Below are 16,970 nucleotides of genomic sequence, written 5' to 3' on the forward strand. Positions count from 1 at the left end.
CCTGTAGTCGCTCCTGAGGGAGGGAGGGCGTGCTGCGGAAAGTCCTTCCCTCCCTCCGGTTGTTCCCGGCGCGGGGAGGAGCCTGATCGGTGAGTGGTTGCGGGGAGGAGAAGGAGGGGGTGTTTTTTGGGGGGCCGGACACCTGGGTTCTCGGGAAAACAACTGGCGGGGTGTCGTTTGTGTTCCTCCTCCTTCCTGCCCCATTGGTCCCAGTCCTCCCGGCGCTCCCCCATGTATTTGGATTTGGTCGGCGGCTCCGCCTGTCGACCGAGTAGCTGCGCCGGCTCTGCGTGTGCGTTGCCCTGGGCGAGCGGATTGGCTTGGTTCTCCTGGCGACTCCTTTGGCGCGCGTTCTGTGCCAGACCCCTGGGTCCATCAGGCGAGCCCTCTCCGGTAGAGGAACGTCGATCTTCTTTCCTTGCAGGCCCAAAGGCGGTGCTGGGCTGGGAAGATGCAGCCCAAGTGACTGCGCCTGTTCCCTTTTTCTCCTCCTTCCTCCGCCCTGAAAAATCCAGACGACGCTGAAAAGTCATCTTTTTCAGGCGGAAGAAGAAGAAGAAAAACGCCATTGTTCGCTTGTTCAGGACAGCCTTTCCCGACCTCCAGATGTGTTGGACTACAACTCCCATCACCCACAGGCAGCATGATCATTGGCTGTAGCCAAACACATCTGGAGGAAGCCAGGTTGAGGAAGGCTGGTCTAGGGCGATTCCTTCTAAATGTATATTGATGCTTCTGCCTCATATATCTGACTTTTTAACATCCCCTGTTCAAAGTGGCAAGAATGCTTCTCCCTCCCCCATCAGCCCCTTCTATAAGAAGAGCCCTGATGGATCAGAACAAAGGTCCATTCAGTCCAGCGTTCTCACACAGTGGCCCAACAGCTGCTTGTGGAAAACCCACAAGTAGGACATGTGCAACAGCACCCTCCCACCCATGTTCCCCATACATAGGCATACTGAAGGTAGCATGTAGCTGTCATGAGTGGTAACTATCGATAGCCTTATCCTCCAGGAATTTGTCTAATTAATCACCTTTTAAAGCCATCCAAATTGGTGACCAGCACTACAATTTGTGGTAGTGAATTCCATAGTTTAACTGTGTGCTGTGTGAAGAAGTAGTCTGTATTTGTCCTGAATCTCCCCATCTGTCAGCTTCATGGGATGACCCCTGGTATCTAGGCGGCTTTCTTGGATATTTATGCTCACTCAACATTTGCAGTGCTGTAAAATTCTCCCTTGGTGTTATGTAAAACACTGTTAAGAACATAAGAAGTGGCAAGTTGGATCAGACCAAGGGTCCATCTAGTCCAGCACTCTGTTCAGCCATCGGCCAGGGACCAACAAGGCAGGACATGGTGCAACAGCACCCTCCTACCCATGTTCCCCAGTAGCTGCTGCACACAGGCTTACTGCCTCAGATACTGGAGGTAGCACATAGCCATCAGGGCTAGTAGCCATTGATAGCCTTCGCCTCCAGGAATTTATCCAACCCCCTTTTAAAGCCAATCCAAATTGGTGGCCATCACTACATCTTGTGGTAGTGAGTTCCATAATTTAACTATGCACTGTGTGAAGAAGTACTTCCTTTTATTTATCCTGGATCTCCCACCAATCAGCTTCATGGGATGACCCTGGGTTCTAGTATTTTGAGAGAGGGAGAAAAAAATGCTATTTTGAAAGATATTTGCTTTGGCACAAGGGTGTCACTGCTTCTTCTGTGCAGATCTTGCCCCAGCAATTCACCCCCCTCAGGACTTTAAAGCTGTGGTACATGTAGCCCAAAAAGGCTTTGGTCCAGCACACTGACTGCTGGCTGAGAGTCATCAATGCAGAAATGTTTTCAATTCTTTGTAAGCCCAGCAACTGAGGCTGTGGAAGCGTTGGTGGAAATTTAACAACCTGTGTTCCAGTATTCAGGATAGCAATACCCATGCTGGCATGTGAACGTAAGATCATCCAGGTGCATGCTGGAGGTTTTCTAACAAAAATGCCCACCCACTCCACCTGCTTGCCTTTCCCCAAAACACAATTTGGAACTGTGATGATTGAATCTAGGGAAAGTTTTCCAGTGAGTTTGATCATAGACTCTATTATATTCCAGAGAATAGTACTGGGAATGCTATCACTATGTGAGTTATGGGGGTGCTGGAATTTATACAATCTGTGACACGTTATGCTACTCATGCTATGTGAGCAGAACAGGAAGGAAGGTCTGTTGTGCCTTTAAGCAGAACTGGCTGGGCAAGTCAACGATCTTTGACTTGGGGACATTTCCTGGCTACGTTTCCTGGATCCTACTTGGGGAGGAGCTGAGTTCTGCCACCTGTTGCGATCTGTAGGTGCGGCTGGTCCCCAGAACTGCCAGCAAGATATGAATCAGGAACAGCCAACCAGGTCTGGAAGGACAGGGACTTTGGTGTAATTCCTGTTCAGAATGATGTATCGAGCCAATCTTCTAGGATGGGAGAGTCCTTAGTGGCGGGTGAAGGCATGGCTCCTGCGTTCTCAGAAGCCTCAGGGTGGACAGCCTCGGAGAACCCTAGCTGAGTGGGAGAGGGGAGGTGGAGGTGGCTGGGACCAAGGACTTGTGGGTTACATTCCTAGACTTGGAAGGGGTGTGTGTGATCTCGGCTCCACTTTATGTTCTGTCCCTAACTCTCTTCCTGCACCAGTGTGCCTCTGTTTGGACTGCTTTAATTGGTTAATTAGTGACACTTTGATTGGTGTGGGCCTATTTTAATTGCTGAGGGCAAATTCTGTGAACTAAGATCACCCTTGTGTGTTTGTTTTGGCTATTTTCGCTCTGGGGCCTATTTTTAGAGATGCCGTTCCTTCTATAACAATGAGGAGTAGCTTTTCCGTATTAAAAAGACAGCAAGGCTAGAATGTTGGACTTCAGTTGGGGAGAGCTGGGTTCAAATCCCTGCTCAGACACAAAATGTATTGAATGACCTTGCGCCAGTCCCTATTTAATCTTTCTTACAGGGTTGTCTGACAATAAAGAAGGGAGGGGGGCGTATGTGCCCGCCTAGGCTCCTTGGAAGAATAGTGGTGGTTGATCATAAGCTATTTTCCAACCGTATCTCCAAAAGGTGCCTTTTATTAAAGTGTTGATAATGCGATTAATTTAGCAGTTAATGAGTTAAAGGAGAGATGATTAATTAGCTAAACATGTTTTAATCAGTTGGCATTTCCTGCTTTCTGTGCATCAGTTTCTCTTGTGCAATTTCGCCCAGCTCCAGCAGGGAGCCCTCGTCATTGCAGGGAGAACCATAGTATCACTCTGCTGCTTTGCTTGTTCCATTGCAAGAGTTCTTAGCCCAACTGCCTGGCTTCGCTTCCCTTCCCTCCCTTCCCCCCCGCCCCCGTACTACTGCAACACCTGTACCTTCTTCATTCCTTGCACTTTTCCTTCTCCCGTAGGCAGGTAGCACAACTTTGAGCTCTGTGTGAACTTTGAGCTCTCTTCTCTGCCCCCCGGCCCCATGGCAGTTGTGCATCAAACTTCCACACTCCTTGTGTGTTCTTTCCTTGACCCTGTTCTTTCCTTCCCAGGTTCCTGGGAACCTCAGGCTCATGCCCGTCCCAGCCCCCCCACGCCTGCAATGGGATGATTCTCTGAATCCCTTGCGGATCAGCGTGGGCAGCCTCCCGGTGCTGGCGTCCATGACCAAAGCAGCTGACCCCCGCTTCCGCCTGCGCTGGAAGGCCATTGTGGCCACCTCTCTGACCCTGGTCCTTGTGCTACTGCTCCTCTGCTTCCAGCGTTCTCCCTCGGCCAGCAGGCCGGTTCCTCCCAATGCTCACACCTGGCAGCTCAGCGTGCTGCCCAGCGACCGATACAATGACACCTACCCATTGTCGCCACCGCAGCGGATCCCGGAAGGTGTGCGCTACCGCATCGGACTCATTGCCGACCTCGACACGAACTCCAAGGGTCCCAGTGAGCACACCTGGTTCAGCTACCTGAAGAAGGGCTACCTGATACTGTCGGCCAGTGGGGACCATGTCTCTGTCGAGTGGGACTCCCAGGACCATATGCTGGAATCACACTTGGCTGAGAAGGGGCGCGGCATGGAGCTCTCTGAGCTGGTGGTCTTCAATGGGAAACTCTATGCTGTGGACGACCGCACTGGTGTGGTCTACCAGATCGATGGCACCAAGGTGGTACCTTGGGTGATCTTGTCCGATGGGGATGGCACTGTCGACAAGGGTGAGTTTGGGACGAAGTGAAGGCCAGGTTTTGTGTTGGAGAATTCCCTAACTTCCACATCATCCCCCCAACTTCCCGATTCTCCAAATGTAACTATGCCCCCACCCCCAGTTCTGTTGGCATTCTCAGAATTGCTGTGCCTTCTGTCATGGGTATGTCTGGCCCACAGTTCCTGTACAGCATTGCACAGCTGACTCTAGACTCAGCAACTTACCTTCTTTGCTACCAGTGGGCTGAGGATTAAGAGACAAAAGTAAAATTATTTAGATTTTTTAAACCATGCCTTTTGGCCCTACAATGGGCCCCAAGGCAACTTCCAAATTAAAAGAACATACACACAATTACACAATAAAATTAGCAACAGGAGAAGCAATCCATCTAAAAACAAAAGCCAATAGCATAAAATCAATTAAAGCAAGAGGAAACATAAAAATGAGTCCATTAGAAGCGGTACAAAACCATCACAAGAGGAGAAAAGCTCTGAGAGGCTTAACAGCAGATTAAAAGCACGGCGAAATCTTGCCACTCTCCTAAAACTCAAAAGAAAAAGAGGCGACCAAATAATTCTAAGGAGAGAGTTGCACTAATTGAGGTGCTTCACTCGAAAAGGCCCTGCTCCACTTTTCACTCAGCCATACCTCAGAAGGCAGTGGGATGCAGAGCAAGGCCTCAGGTGAGGAACACAGTGGGGAGAAGAGGAAAGGGCAAGTTCATGTAAGAGGACTCAGGCATTCAAGTAGTCTGTGGAAATGCAGTTCAGCCATGCTTCATAGAATCGTAGAATAGTAGAGTTAGAAGGGGACTATAAGGCTATCAAGTCCAAACCCCTGCTCAATGCAGGAATCAATGCTTGGAACAGAGTCCTGGGAAGTGAACTCCCCTATCCACAACACATGCACACCACTTACCTCCTTATGCAGGAATGGTGGTAGGTTATGCCCATATAGCCCTGGTATGTGGCTTAGACTAGAACCCTCTGCTCCGTGGTCAGTTACCTTGTTTTATGCCTTAACCTGTTTTACACAGGGTTTAAGGCGGAATGGCTGGCAGTGAAGGATGAGCATCTTTATGTGGGAGGCCTGGGCAAGGAATGGACGACAACCACGGGGGAGGTGCTCAACCAGAACCCTGAATGGGTGAAAGTCATCGGCTACAAAGGTGATGTGGCTCACGAGAACTGGGTGGCCAATTACGACACACTCCGAGCAGCGGCCGGGATCACTCTCCCAGGTGAGCAATGGACAGGTTCCTGGACTGGAATAATTGGTGCCAAAGGAACATGGTTGCATCTGTGTATTTTGTGTAATTCTGCTTCTGAGATCCCCCCCCCTCGCCCCAAGAATCTGAGGGTTTATTTGTAAGGGCTAGACTGGTTGAGGACCAAAAGGAAGGCAGGGAGGCTGTGGAATTTGGGGAAGCAGGATAAGGATGCCTGTAGAGGATGATGGTCTCTTTATTCTTGTGTACACTATGAATTGCCAAGATCATAGAATCATAGAATAGCAGAGTAGGAAGGGGCCTACAAGGCCATCTAGTCCAACCCCCTGCTCAGTGCAGGAATCCACTCTAAAGCATCCCTGACAGATGGTTGTCCAGCTGTCAGGGATGGATAACTGTAACGGTAACTGTAAGATGGATAACTGTAACGGTTCTATCCATCCTCTTCTCCCAGGACTTTGATGTGGTCATGTCCTGATTCTGCTGTGAACGTTGCCCATTCTCCCCCTTTGGAGGTATGCCTTCTGGGGCATCATTGCGTTTGTCCCTTGCACCATGCCTGCTGATGTCCACTTTTCTTCCATCCCTCCCAGGTTACTTGATCCATGAGTCTGCCTCGTGGAGCGAGAGACTCCAGCGCTGGTTCTTTCTGCCCCGCCGTGCCAGCCACGGGCGCTACAACGAGCAGGACGACGAGCGCCGTGGCACCAATCTGCTTCTTAGCTCCACGCCAGACTTTGCCGATATCACTGTTAGCCATGTTGGCGATATCATCCCCACGCACGGCTTCTCCTCCTTCAAGTTCGTCCCTGACACCGACGACCAGATAATTGTGGCGCTGAAATCTGAGGAAGATGCTGGACATGTGGCAACCTACATCACCGCCTTCACGTTGGATGGGCGTTGCCTGCTGCCTGAAACCCGTATCGGTTCCATCAAATACGAGGGCATTGAGTTTATCTAACTGATAGAATGGATCCTTTGAGACAAGGCAGATGAACTGGGATGGGTGGGCCAGGGGCTGAAGGAGTCCTGCCCTGGGCATCTTCCTCTAACTCTGGCTCAGCTGCAGAGCATGATGGGACTGTGAAGGGCTGGTCATGGCGTAGTTTTCATCTCTATAAATCAACTTTGCTACTGCAGTTGTGGCCTGTTTCTGTGCTGACCTCTAGTGGTGCAGGGTACACAGTGCCTCTGCAGTTTTTCTTTCTCTGCTTCATTGGAACTGGCCTGATTTCTGGCCAGCTCCCTGCTTTACTCAACTAGTCTGGTGATTTGGCAGCACATATATGAGGAAGAATCGGCTTGAGCTTCTCCCCACTTCACTCCACTTTTACATACTATGTGATTCACATGTGCCTTTGCTGTAAAGGGGAGGTCTTCCAGCAAGGTTATTAACCAGTCATTTGGAGGTCTTCCTTATCCCTGCCCACCACATCCCATAGTAGTGTTGACTGGGTGGATTCTTCTTTTGGGTGGGGACATCACAGGTGAAACCTGGGCTTCTGGGCTCAGAGTGTGACAGGTAAAAGCAGAGAGCGGGGTAACAGCACAGCTCAGAGCTTTGTGTGTCTGGAGCAAAAGGGTGATCTACCGCCAGCCCCTTATGACAGAGGCAAAAGGATTGCTTCAGTTAGGTGCTCTGTGCCATGCCTAACTGTAAAATATTTCAGATTCCATATAGCTATGAACCTGAAAGGACATCTCGTTAAGCCATACCTGTGGGCGTCAAACCGCTGGCCCCAGTGTTGCAGCTGCAATAAAGTGCCCTGACTTCTTCCAGCTGCAGTATTTTTGAGCGTTGGGTGTTCCTTGTTCTTCGTGTGTGTGACAGGATGGGGCACATCAGTCTGGTTCAGCCCTGCACACTTTTCTTGAACATTTCCCTAAACATTTACAGCAGCCCTTCCACTGTGTGTCTTCCTCACAATAAATTATCAATAACTTTTTCTAGTCCAAGAGCCTGTGATGATTTTGCTTACCTGAAAATACCTAACAAATTGTTCTGATAATTTGTTGCTTTGGTCAGAACAGAAAATAGTCATGTAAGGCACCTGTTTTCTAACAGATAGGCTTTTGTACATAAATTCAAGAAACATGAGTCTTATGAAACAACTTCTGGGAATTTAGGCTTCAGGGACCCCAAAGAAGCTGAACGAACTTTAATTTACACCTTAAAGTATACTGGGTGGGCAACTTGTGGCCCTCCAGATGTTTTGGCATTCAACTGCCATGAGGCTGGCTCAAATCAGATGTTTCCAAAGTACTCCCTCTCATGATACCTTCTGTTTATATGACAAACTAGGATATGGCTTCCAAATCGTGGGTGAGGTTCAGAAAGGTTGGCCACTAGATGGCAGCACTTGTTTGCTGCAGAGCCACAACTTAAAGAGCGGCTTCCATCTCACCTGGAAGGACCAACTCAGTCTGATGGGGTAAAGGTACAGCATTTACATCAAGCCGGTCAAATCAAATCAACGGGCCTGTACAGATGACACGCTAAGCCATGGTTAGGCTGCTAGCCCTTTTGCAGAGAATGGTTAGTGAATGTGTTTAAACCGTGGTTATGTAGCCACTATGGTTAGGAATGGTTCACCTGACACACTAACTCATGGTTCACACGACAAATTAAGCCATAATGTTTAGCTCAAAAGGCTTAACCACCGTGGCTTAGCGTGTCGTCTGAACAGGGTCACTGTGTATGTGAGGGTTTACTGTGATCTACACACAAAAATGTACACACAAAATTCAGGCCACAATGTAAGTGCAAGGCATCTAGAGTGAAAATAAGTAACTTTGGCATTTGCAATCAAAAAAATCAAAATTTGATAGACACCTACCGTTTTGTGTAAGCCTTGTCACATGCATTAAGTAGTACAAGACCGTCTGCTTTTTTCAGCTGAGCAGCTTCAGCTAAATTGGCAAAATGGTGGAGGTTTTCCCATGAAAAGAGGCCATGAAGAAAACCTAAGTGTGCTTTCACCTACTAATACTTTTGAGGTGAAGATGCTTCAGGATTGGAGACCATTTCCTTCTAAGTCTTATAGATTACATCATGGAGTAATTAGGGTGGTGACTTAAGAGGTCAAGAAGGCATTTGCATTTATCCAGCGTTCCCATTGCTTTTCCATTCACATGAGGGCAACTTCTACTGACTGAGTCACAGTAGGGAACACACTGGTAATGAACAATAAAGCAGGTAGCTAGCATACTGCCATGCTAGCTGCCAGGAGTCCTTTACTCATGCTGCCTTTCCCAGAACCAAAGACACATTAGATAAGGTCAGTGGTTCCCAAAGTGGGCAGTATTGCCCCCTTGGGGCGGTGGGATTGCATAGGGGGGCGTTAAGAGGCAAGGAAGCAGCAGGGGGCCGCTCGAGGTGGTCTTTTCCGAGAAGCGCCTCTCCAGAAGGTCTTAAAACTCAGGGATACTTTTATAGGAGAAGGTAGTTTGGTCCTAAGCCATATAGGGGAAGAATCCACACATGTATTAATACTATTAAGAAGAGTCCTTTTAATGGTGAATTGAAATATTTCAAAAGCATAAAACACTAATGAAGAGGCATACCCTGCTTGGTGTGCCCCGCCACGCCAGCTGCAAAATGGAGGCGTTCGCTCTCTTTTCCCTCCCTCCCTTGGCAAGCCTGCGGCAGGTGCTTTGGAATCAATATTCTATTAATTGTTACTGTTTTGAATTTTATTGTTATCTTCCTTAGTGGGTGGTTGAAAACCACTATTCTGAATAATTATTTTTATAGGGTAGGGTAGGGGGCACTGGGCATGAGTTTGTGGAACCAAGGGGGCGGTGACCTGAAAAAGTTTGGGAACCACTGGATGAGGTCCTGGGGTAAGGCCAACAAAATGCAAATGTAAAAGCCATCATGAGCAAGCTTCTCAGAAACAGTCCAAAGATTGTTACTCAATGGACTGTTACTGAGAAGCTTGTGTTCTTTCTAGAGACAATTTGTGCATTTTACCATCTTCTCTGCTATTACTGTTGAACATTCAAGATAAGCAGGCCCTTTGGATTTTTTACATGCTGGCCTAGCTACAGAAATTTATTAGGAAGCTCACAAAGTAATTAATTTTGTTCAGTGATGGTCAGTACTGATAAATGGCACAACTGATGATGTATTGTTTCTAGAAAATGTAGATGCTTGTTTTTGGAATACCAAGTATGCTAAAGTCACTGAAAGAATCTTTGAATGTAGTATTGTTGGAAGCCAGATCTATACCAAGCAGGATATAACAGTATGAAAGCGATTTCAAAATGGTATATGGAATGTGTCACGGACCCCAACAGTTCTCAATGTGCAGAGGGGCTGAGAAATCCGTTTCACCAGTGGCAGAACACCATCAGATACAACCCACTCTATCTTTCAGTTGTGTCATCTGTACTTCTTATATTTTAATCAGATCCCTGGTTCTGTATCCTGGTTTTATTTCATTTGTGTGTGTGTGTTTTTATAATACCTTCCATATAATGTATTAACTCAGCAAAAGTTACCCCTCTGCTTAGCTGTGAACTGCGCTGGTCTTTCTTCCTTGCTGAGTTATTTGGCCTGTGGTGCTTCCAGATGGAGAGGTGAGACACCACTGCAAACGTTCTATCGGGGGGCGGGGGCAATGTGAGCACAAAATCTTAGATGCTGACTAAAGTTGGTGACAAAGCAGGCTGGAAGTTTTGGAGGGGGTCATTCAGGGGTAGGCGATGCCTGCTGGCACCAATACACCCCGGTCATCTTCCTTGGAGCCATGAGATTGTACTCCTCCCAATTTTTACTTAAAAATATTTTTATATTTTCTTACTGGCAGCTGGGATTGTTTCAAAATAGATTCAGCACCATGGACAGCACCATTAGAGTTCTGGCTGATTCTGACTGAAATCTAGAATGGATTCACAGCCCCAATGAAATCAGAGCCACCAGCCTCCAGTGGATTAAGGATCGATCCTTCGCACTGGTGGAATACCAGGAAAATAGACCCATTTATTTTAGCGGGGGGGGGGGGATTAAAAAGTTCTTTAAAAACCAAGGGATCAACCGATCTCATTCAAATTAGGCATGGCTAAAGCCCTCCTTAAGAGCTATCACTGTGCTAATTTTGATCTTTTTATCTTTAAAACTTACGCAGATCTAAGCATTTTTAAAATTCCCATTTTAAAAATTCCTTAAAATCAAGGCATGAACCAATCTGATTCAAACTTAGGGTGGCTAAAGCCCTCCTTAATTAATTTATTGCATTTTTATACCACCCAATAGCCAAAGCTATTACCATGTCAAGTTTGATCTCTTTACCTTTAAAACTTATGCAGATGTAAGTATTTTGGTTACCTTGGAGTAAAGGAGGGGACCTGACCACCTTTACAAAAGAAAATAGTTAAAATGATTGCTCATCTGCCCATCCTTTGAAACAAGCAAAACAAACCTTCGCTCCTCCTCCCCTGTAAACCTTTCGCAAGGGGCAGGGTGGGACATTTCACCAGCATAGTACCACTCCAGGGGGGGATCTACACTACTGCTTTTAAAGTGCTTTAAAGCACTTTGAAAACGTTTTGAAAACTGTATATGCAGTGTGTCCTGGGCCCTAACAGTTGTCAAAACCGTTCTAAAGCGCTTTAAAGCAGTAGTGTAGATCCCCCCCGGTGAAAAGATACATGAACTGAAAGAGTGCCACAATGCACAGATGTGAAAGTGCCCAGTGCTTGACTCGCTAAGGAAATGGAGGGGGAAACAGTGAATGAAAACTGGATTTAAAAAGTAGGTCTGATGGAGCCCTTTATGAGCTTCCCATTGGGGCATCTGCTTGGCCACTGTGTGAACAGAATGCTGGTCTAGATGGACCCTTGATCTGATCCAGCAGGGTTCTTCTTATGTTGTTTCCCTGCTTTGCACCAATAGTCACATATTTTCTTCTGTATTAGCAACAATATTGGGTAAGATCAGGCAGTTTTTTAATTAGGATGGCTCATAATGACAAAGTTTGAGAAATCCTGCCCTAGAGGATTAGAAGCGGCCAGCTCTGAGTGCTGCCCTTCCAAGGACTCATCCGGTTGGCTGTGATTTTGAAAACCAGAAAGGCTCATCCTGTGCTCTTAATCTCTGTTTGATGGAGATGTGTCAGCGCTTATCTATTTTATTTATTTAGTATATTTTATATCCTGCCTTTCTTCCATTATGGAACTGAAAGGGCCTGTTCAGACCACGCGCTAAGCCATGGTTAGGCTGGTAATGCTTTTGCAGCAAATGGTTCGTGAGTATGTTTAAACCATGATTATATAGCCACCATGGTTAAGAATGGTTTGTGTGTTTGTTTATTTATTTATTGCATTTATATACCACCCCATAGCCGAAGCTCTCTGGGCGGTTTACAAAATGACATGCTAAACCACAATGTTTAGCTCAACATGCTTAACCACCACTGCTTAGTATGTGATCTGAACAGGGTCAAACGTAACATACATGGGGTTTCCCAGACGGTCTCCCAGCCAGGCACTGACCAGACCTGTTTATCTTCAGCAAAGTGGCTACATCATGTGCCCTAAGTCCATGTCTTGGTACCAACAACCAGCATGAGCTACCTGCTGCCATCTGCGTAGTTTGCTCCATGAAGAAAAGGGCATATGCTTTCTCCAGGTACTTTGCTTGTACTATGAAGAAGTTGTTTCCCAATTCCTTTTTCTTTCTTTTTTTGTGGCAGTTCCTAGTTTTTATTTGATCATAGATACAGAATTAATCTGAATAATACCTGCCATGAACTGTGGGTTGGATGATGCCCAATAGTGCCTCGTATAGCAATAGTCTGCCCGTTGCATAATTAGATTATTTGGAGTGATCCAAAGCTTATTTTGTGATGCCGAGGGATTAATATGCCATTTACATATTCAGACTGCATCTGAACCTTTCGAATCCAATAAATAGGGACTAGAAATTGCAAACAAGCAACTGGGAAACCAACTTCAATTTAATACTTGAGATTTCTTTATGTTTTATAACATCAAAGCAAGGAAACATGCTCTTTGTGTCACTAAAACCAAAGCTTCCCAGCTCTTCCTGGTGGAGCAGAACAGGGCACCATTTGGGGTTTTCAACCTCTGGAATCCACAGCTTAATTTAACTTAATTTTTTATTGAAATCTCAAGTTGCTGAAATCTGCAGTGTGCTTGAAAAGAAGCTGGAGCCCTTGTATGTTTTGCGGTTGCTGGCAGTGGGAGGCTAGGAACAGCATGAGAGAGATGTGTTGTGTCTATGGAAAAATACTTTTCTCCTCTTCCGTCCACTAGCCTATTTATGGATGGCCTCAAAATATTTGTCTGAAGTGGAATCTTTCTTCAGGACTGTGCCACTGTGCGGGTAAATGGAAATACAATGCAGGGATCCTTAAACTGTGTTGTATTGCCAACACAGTGTAACGTCTGGTGCACTTGTTCTGTGTAGATTGCCACATTTTCTTACTTCACAGCTGCCACGTGGGAGGCTGCTCAAAAGGTTTCCAAATGAAAACTCTACCTACACCTTCTGCACTCTCGTGCAGCTCTACTGAATGAGTAGGATAAAAGAAATAGGATCCATTGCTAAGGTTCCACATACTGTTGTTACTGAGACATTTTACGTTAAGTACAATAGTGTCCGGCAGAATGTCAGATATGTCATCTGAACGCCTCAGCTATTTCAGCTGAATGGCCATAACAGAATGGAGTCATGGGCTTGGGCAGGATGTAGGTTGCATTGGGGTGGAGCACACTTAGTGGATTCTAAACTCCTTCAATCCACACTCACACTTCTGTTGATGGTGCAACTCTGCACCAGTCCCAGACCTGGCACCAAGAATTTATCTTCCATTGATTTACTGCTTACATGGCACGGAAATTAAACTTGGATATCTTAACTTACAATTGCCATGCTTTTGGGTACATGAGTCAATTTGTCAAACAAACAAACAAAAAACCCCATGAACATCAAGGCATGCAGTCTCTCGTGAGTGGGAGCATCAGAAAGTGTAATTGCTTACATTAATTCATTGATATTCTTCCTATTTTTTTTTTTAGTTCTTCCCTTTGTTGTCTAATTTCAGAATTTAGATTGTAAGCCCCTCCAAGCAGGTTCTCTGTTGTTGTTTTGCTAATCATTGCTCCATAACTCTATAACATCTCATGAACACTGATGGTGCATCTGCATCATTGCCATAACTCCTTCCAATAGTTGAGTAATTCCTGAGTGCCACCCAGATTGTCACCAAAGTAGCGTCATTAAGAAGTATCAGCATCCTGGTGGGAACCCTGAAGTTTTCAGAAATGCAAAATATATATTTTCAAAACCTAAGGAAACAGAACAAGCCATCCCGAAAAACAGCTAATGAGAATTAAGCATGTTCACTATCCACAGCGTAACAGATAGAAGAGAAAAATGGAACATGGGGAGTGGAACGACCTGCCTGGATGAATGGCTGGATAGAACGTTGAAAAGGAGTGCTCCTATTCAGATGGGGCATGCACTGCAACATTTTCTGAGAGTGCCGTGGACTGCAAGAAGATCAAACCAGTCCATACTCCAGGAAATAAAGCCAGACTGCTCACTTGAGGGAATGGTATTAAAGGCAAAACTGAAGTACTTTGGCCACATAATGAGAAGACAGGATACCCTGGAGAAGAGGCTGATACTAGGGAAAGTGGAAGGCAAAAGGAAGAGGGGCCGACCAAGGGCAAGATGGATGGATGATATTCTGGAGGTGACAGACTTGACCTTGGGGGAGCTGGGGGTGGCGACAGCCGACAGAAAGCTCTGGCGTGGGCTGGTCCATGAAGTCACGAAGAGTCGGAAACGACTGAACGAATAAACAACAACAAACCACTTGTATTAATAATAACAATGATAACGAAAAATAGTACAGTCTGTCTTAGGTCTCATATATCAAGGGGCCTCAAGAAAGCTTCCAGTATCAGGATCCTGTATATAGCTAGGTTAGAGATATTTTAAAATATGATCAACAGTATATAAATCTGATAAACAAATAAATAAATGGTTGCATTGAGCTCCAAAGCCTTGCAGGTTAGTCTTGCCTTGACCTTCTAGAATTCTCTGGGCCAATCTGGAGTTGGCAGCTAGATAGCTAAAGGAATCATCCAGGTTCTGAGCAATGGGACAGCTGCAGGAGACATTTTATACCTCTTTTAACACCCTATCTCTGGTGTGATGTATTACTGTATTTACTTCCTTCACAGGATCGGGCTCCACTGTCCTAGATGATTTCAGCTGTGTTGGGACCGAGACACATCTTGCACAATGTAACTCTCAAGGCTGGCTGACCCACAGCTGTGGCCATGGGGAGGATGCAGGAGTGGTGTACGGCAAGTGTGAGTCTCCAGTGTGATGTGCTTCGTTATGTCAAGATAATCTAGGCAGAGCCATAAGGGTAAATTCAGGATACAATCCACTCAGTTTCAAATAGAGGGAGGCTCATGGGACATTTCCTCACCCTTGCCTTACCTGCCGCAAACCTAGCCATGCTCATTTTTCTGATTGTGGTTAGGGTACTTTGACATTATTCTGGCAGATCTCCATTCCATTGCCATCTAATTTCCACGCATCATTTTTAAAACCATTTTATATATGGAAGTAAAGTAGTTTCTGTTCTGCTAGTGTTAAGAACATGAAAGTTGTGCTGAATTAGCCAAAGGTCCATCTAGTCCAACATTCTGTTCACAGGGTGGTGCTCTATCTTTCTCTTTGTAGTGGGAGCTATTTGTTATAGGACATTATACTGGTCAGCATTTCTTCGGTTCTGGCCCCTGAGATCTTTTTGGTCTCATTCTTGTTCCTGTCATTCTAGAAATGAAGTCTAATCCTGTGATTTTTTTTTCCCTGGATCACTCTGGAAATTTTCCTGAGGACCTTGGCAAATTGTATGACATCCAGCAGGACTCTGACTTCAACATCACTGTCTTGGTGGCGGAGAAGGACGTGGAACCTCTGAGCCTGTGTGCACACAGACTGATTCTTCATACAAACAGTGAGGCCAGCTTTCTGCTCCGGGAGAGTAACAACTCACACACACTGCAGGTGGAAGAGGAGTGACTGCCGTATGTGAACAGCTTTCTCAGGTGAGGAGAGTGAGGACTCAGCATAGCAAGTCTAACTACTGTCTTGCAATGTGTTCTGTGCATCAACACTGGACTAAAGCATATGATGATTCTCGCAGTATTTGAGCCAGACAATAGCGCACAGTGTTCTGAACCTAACATGTCATCCTTCATTATGGAGATCTAAAACAAAGCACTTGCTCAGCCAAAAATCAGGGGCAACCCTACCATTATGCAGAGTGAGGCAAACTGTGTCAGGTGGCAGATGTTGGGGGTTGGCAAGCCTATATTGGAGGATAGGGGGTACCACATGGCCTGTCCTGCACCCCCTGAATTGGTCTGCTGCCCTCAGGTGTTGTGGTGGATGCTATACTGGTCACCAGTATTGAAGTAAGTCCAGTCAGCTTCTATATGTGGAATGAGTGCTACCTTGACCTTTGAGCTTCTCAACATGAGCAATTTATTACACGCTTGTGATTAGCCACTCACTGAGGTTTCTGGGACCTTTACATGATGCTGTCAACCTCCAGGATGTCTCCTGCACTTTCCCATGGTAATCTCATGTTAAAAAAAAAGGGGGGGATAATGAAGTATTTAAAATAATGAGATATCCCAAGTGTGTAAAGCTGGCATAGCACTATAATTCTCACCACTAGACAGTGCAGTCTCATTGAACTTAGTAGCATTACCAAGAGGGGAAGTTTTTAATTCAAAACTACATGGTCACCATCTAAAGGGCCACAGAAAGATTTCAGAAGAAGTCCTGGTAAGACTGCAGGATTCCCCCCCCCTTCTTAATGTAGAGACACCCTTTGCCTCTGGCAGAAAAATGTTTTAGGCCAGGCCTGCAACAGAATCACCTCAAGGGGTCAGCAAATACCTGGTTAGCTCCCACCTGCTCTAAAGTGGGGTCAGTGTGTGGACACAGAAAACCCCCACCACCACCCTGAGTGCTAGGCTACCCACTCTGAGTGAGGTGCTCCTGCTTCATGGATGGGCAGAAACATCTTTATACAGCTTCCCTAACCTATGTGTTTCTTGTGGGTAGAGGAAAGGTAAAAACTAGAGCTGCATTCACTCATCTTTTAAACTGGTAGTTTAATCAAATAATTTTTTTTGTTAATTCAATCTTTGGGAACAAATTTTAATTGTTGGAAGCAAATGTTCATCTGTGGGGTTTCTGTTCAGCCAACCTTCTTCCGCTCTACATATGCTTTTCTGCTTACAGGGTTCCAGATGCCCTTATAATTACACTTGTAAACACAGATGTAGAGTGGGTGAATTTGAGCAGAAAAATAGCCAGCAGAAAAGGAGTTAAGCTCACCCTCTCGCCCTCCACCTCACAAGACTCCTTTTCATAAAAAGGCAAACCCAAATCCTACTGGGGCTTAGCTGCATTTGTGTGAGACATGTGCTTTGCCCATGAGTTAAGCCACAGGCTTAACTGAATTATTCTCATG

The 16,970-nt window shown here is 46.0% G+C and overlaps 1 protein-coding gene across 2 annotated transcripts; it reads left to right on the forward strand.

Annotated features, from left to right (window-relative positions):
• CANT1 (calcium activated nucleotidase 1) lies at positions 1–7,381 on the forward strand. Of its 2 annotated transcripts, XM_063120124.1 has the most exons (5): positions 39–89; positions 2,234–2,396; positions 3,558–4,215; positions 5,242–5,445; positions 6,027–7,381. In XM_063120124.1, exons 3-5 carry the CDS (start codon positions 3,579–3,581, stop codon positions 6,395–6,397), a joined length of 1,212 nt encoding a protein of 403 aa, XP_062976194.1. In that variant the 5' UTR covers positions 39–89; positions 2,234–2,396; positions 3,558–3,578; the 3' UTR covers positions 6,398–7,381. The 2 variants fall into 2 exon arrangements, with proteins under 2 accessions (XP_062976195.1, XP_062976194.1); XM_063120125.1 differs by lacking the exon at positions 2,234–2,396 and having other exon boundaries at positions 1–89.
• Positions 7,382–16,970: the final 9,589 nt, after the last annotated feature.

The sequence above is a fragment of the Elgaria multicarinata genome, chromosome 3 (assembly GCF_023053635.1).
Source record: "Elgaria multicarinata webbii isolate HBS135686 ecotype San Diego chromosome 3, rElgMul1.1.pri, whole genome shotgun sequence".
NCBI classification, from domain to species: domain Eukaryota; kingdom Metazoa; phylum Chordata; class Lepidosauria; order Squamata; family Anguidae; genus Elgaria; species Elgaria multicarinata.

What these genes read in the sequence shown, in the direction of transcription:
- CANT1 (XM_063120125.1), top strand. Translation starts at nt 3,579, where the DNA reads ATGCCCGTCCCAGCCCCCCCACGCCTGCAATGGGATGATTCTCTGAAT. An exon ending in GGATGGCACTGTCGACAAGG is followed by an intron (nt 4,216 to 5,241) that starts GTGAGTTTGGGA and finishes TGTTTTACACAG; the next exon opens with GGTTTAAGGCGGAATGGCTG. An exon ending in GGCCGGGATCACTCTCCCAG is followed by an intron (nt 5,446 to 6,026) that starts GTGAGCAATGGA and finishes CATCCCTCCCAG; the next exon opens with GTTACTTGATCCATGAGTCT.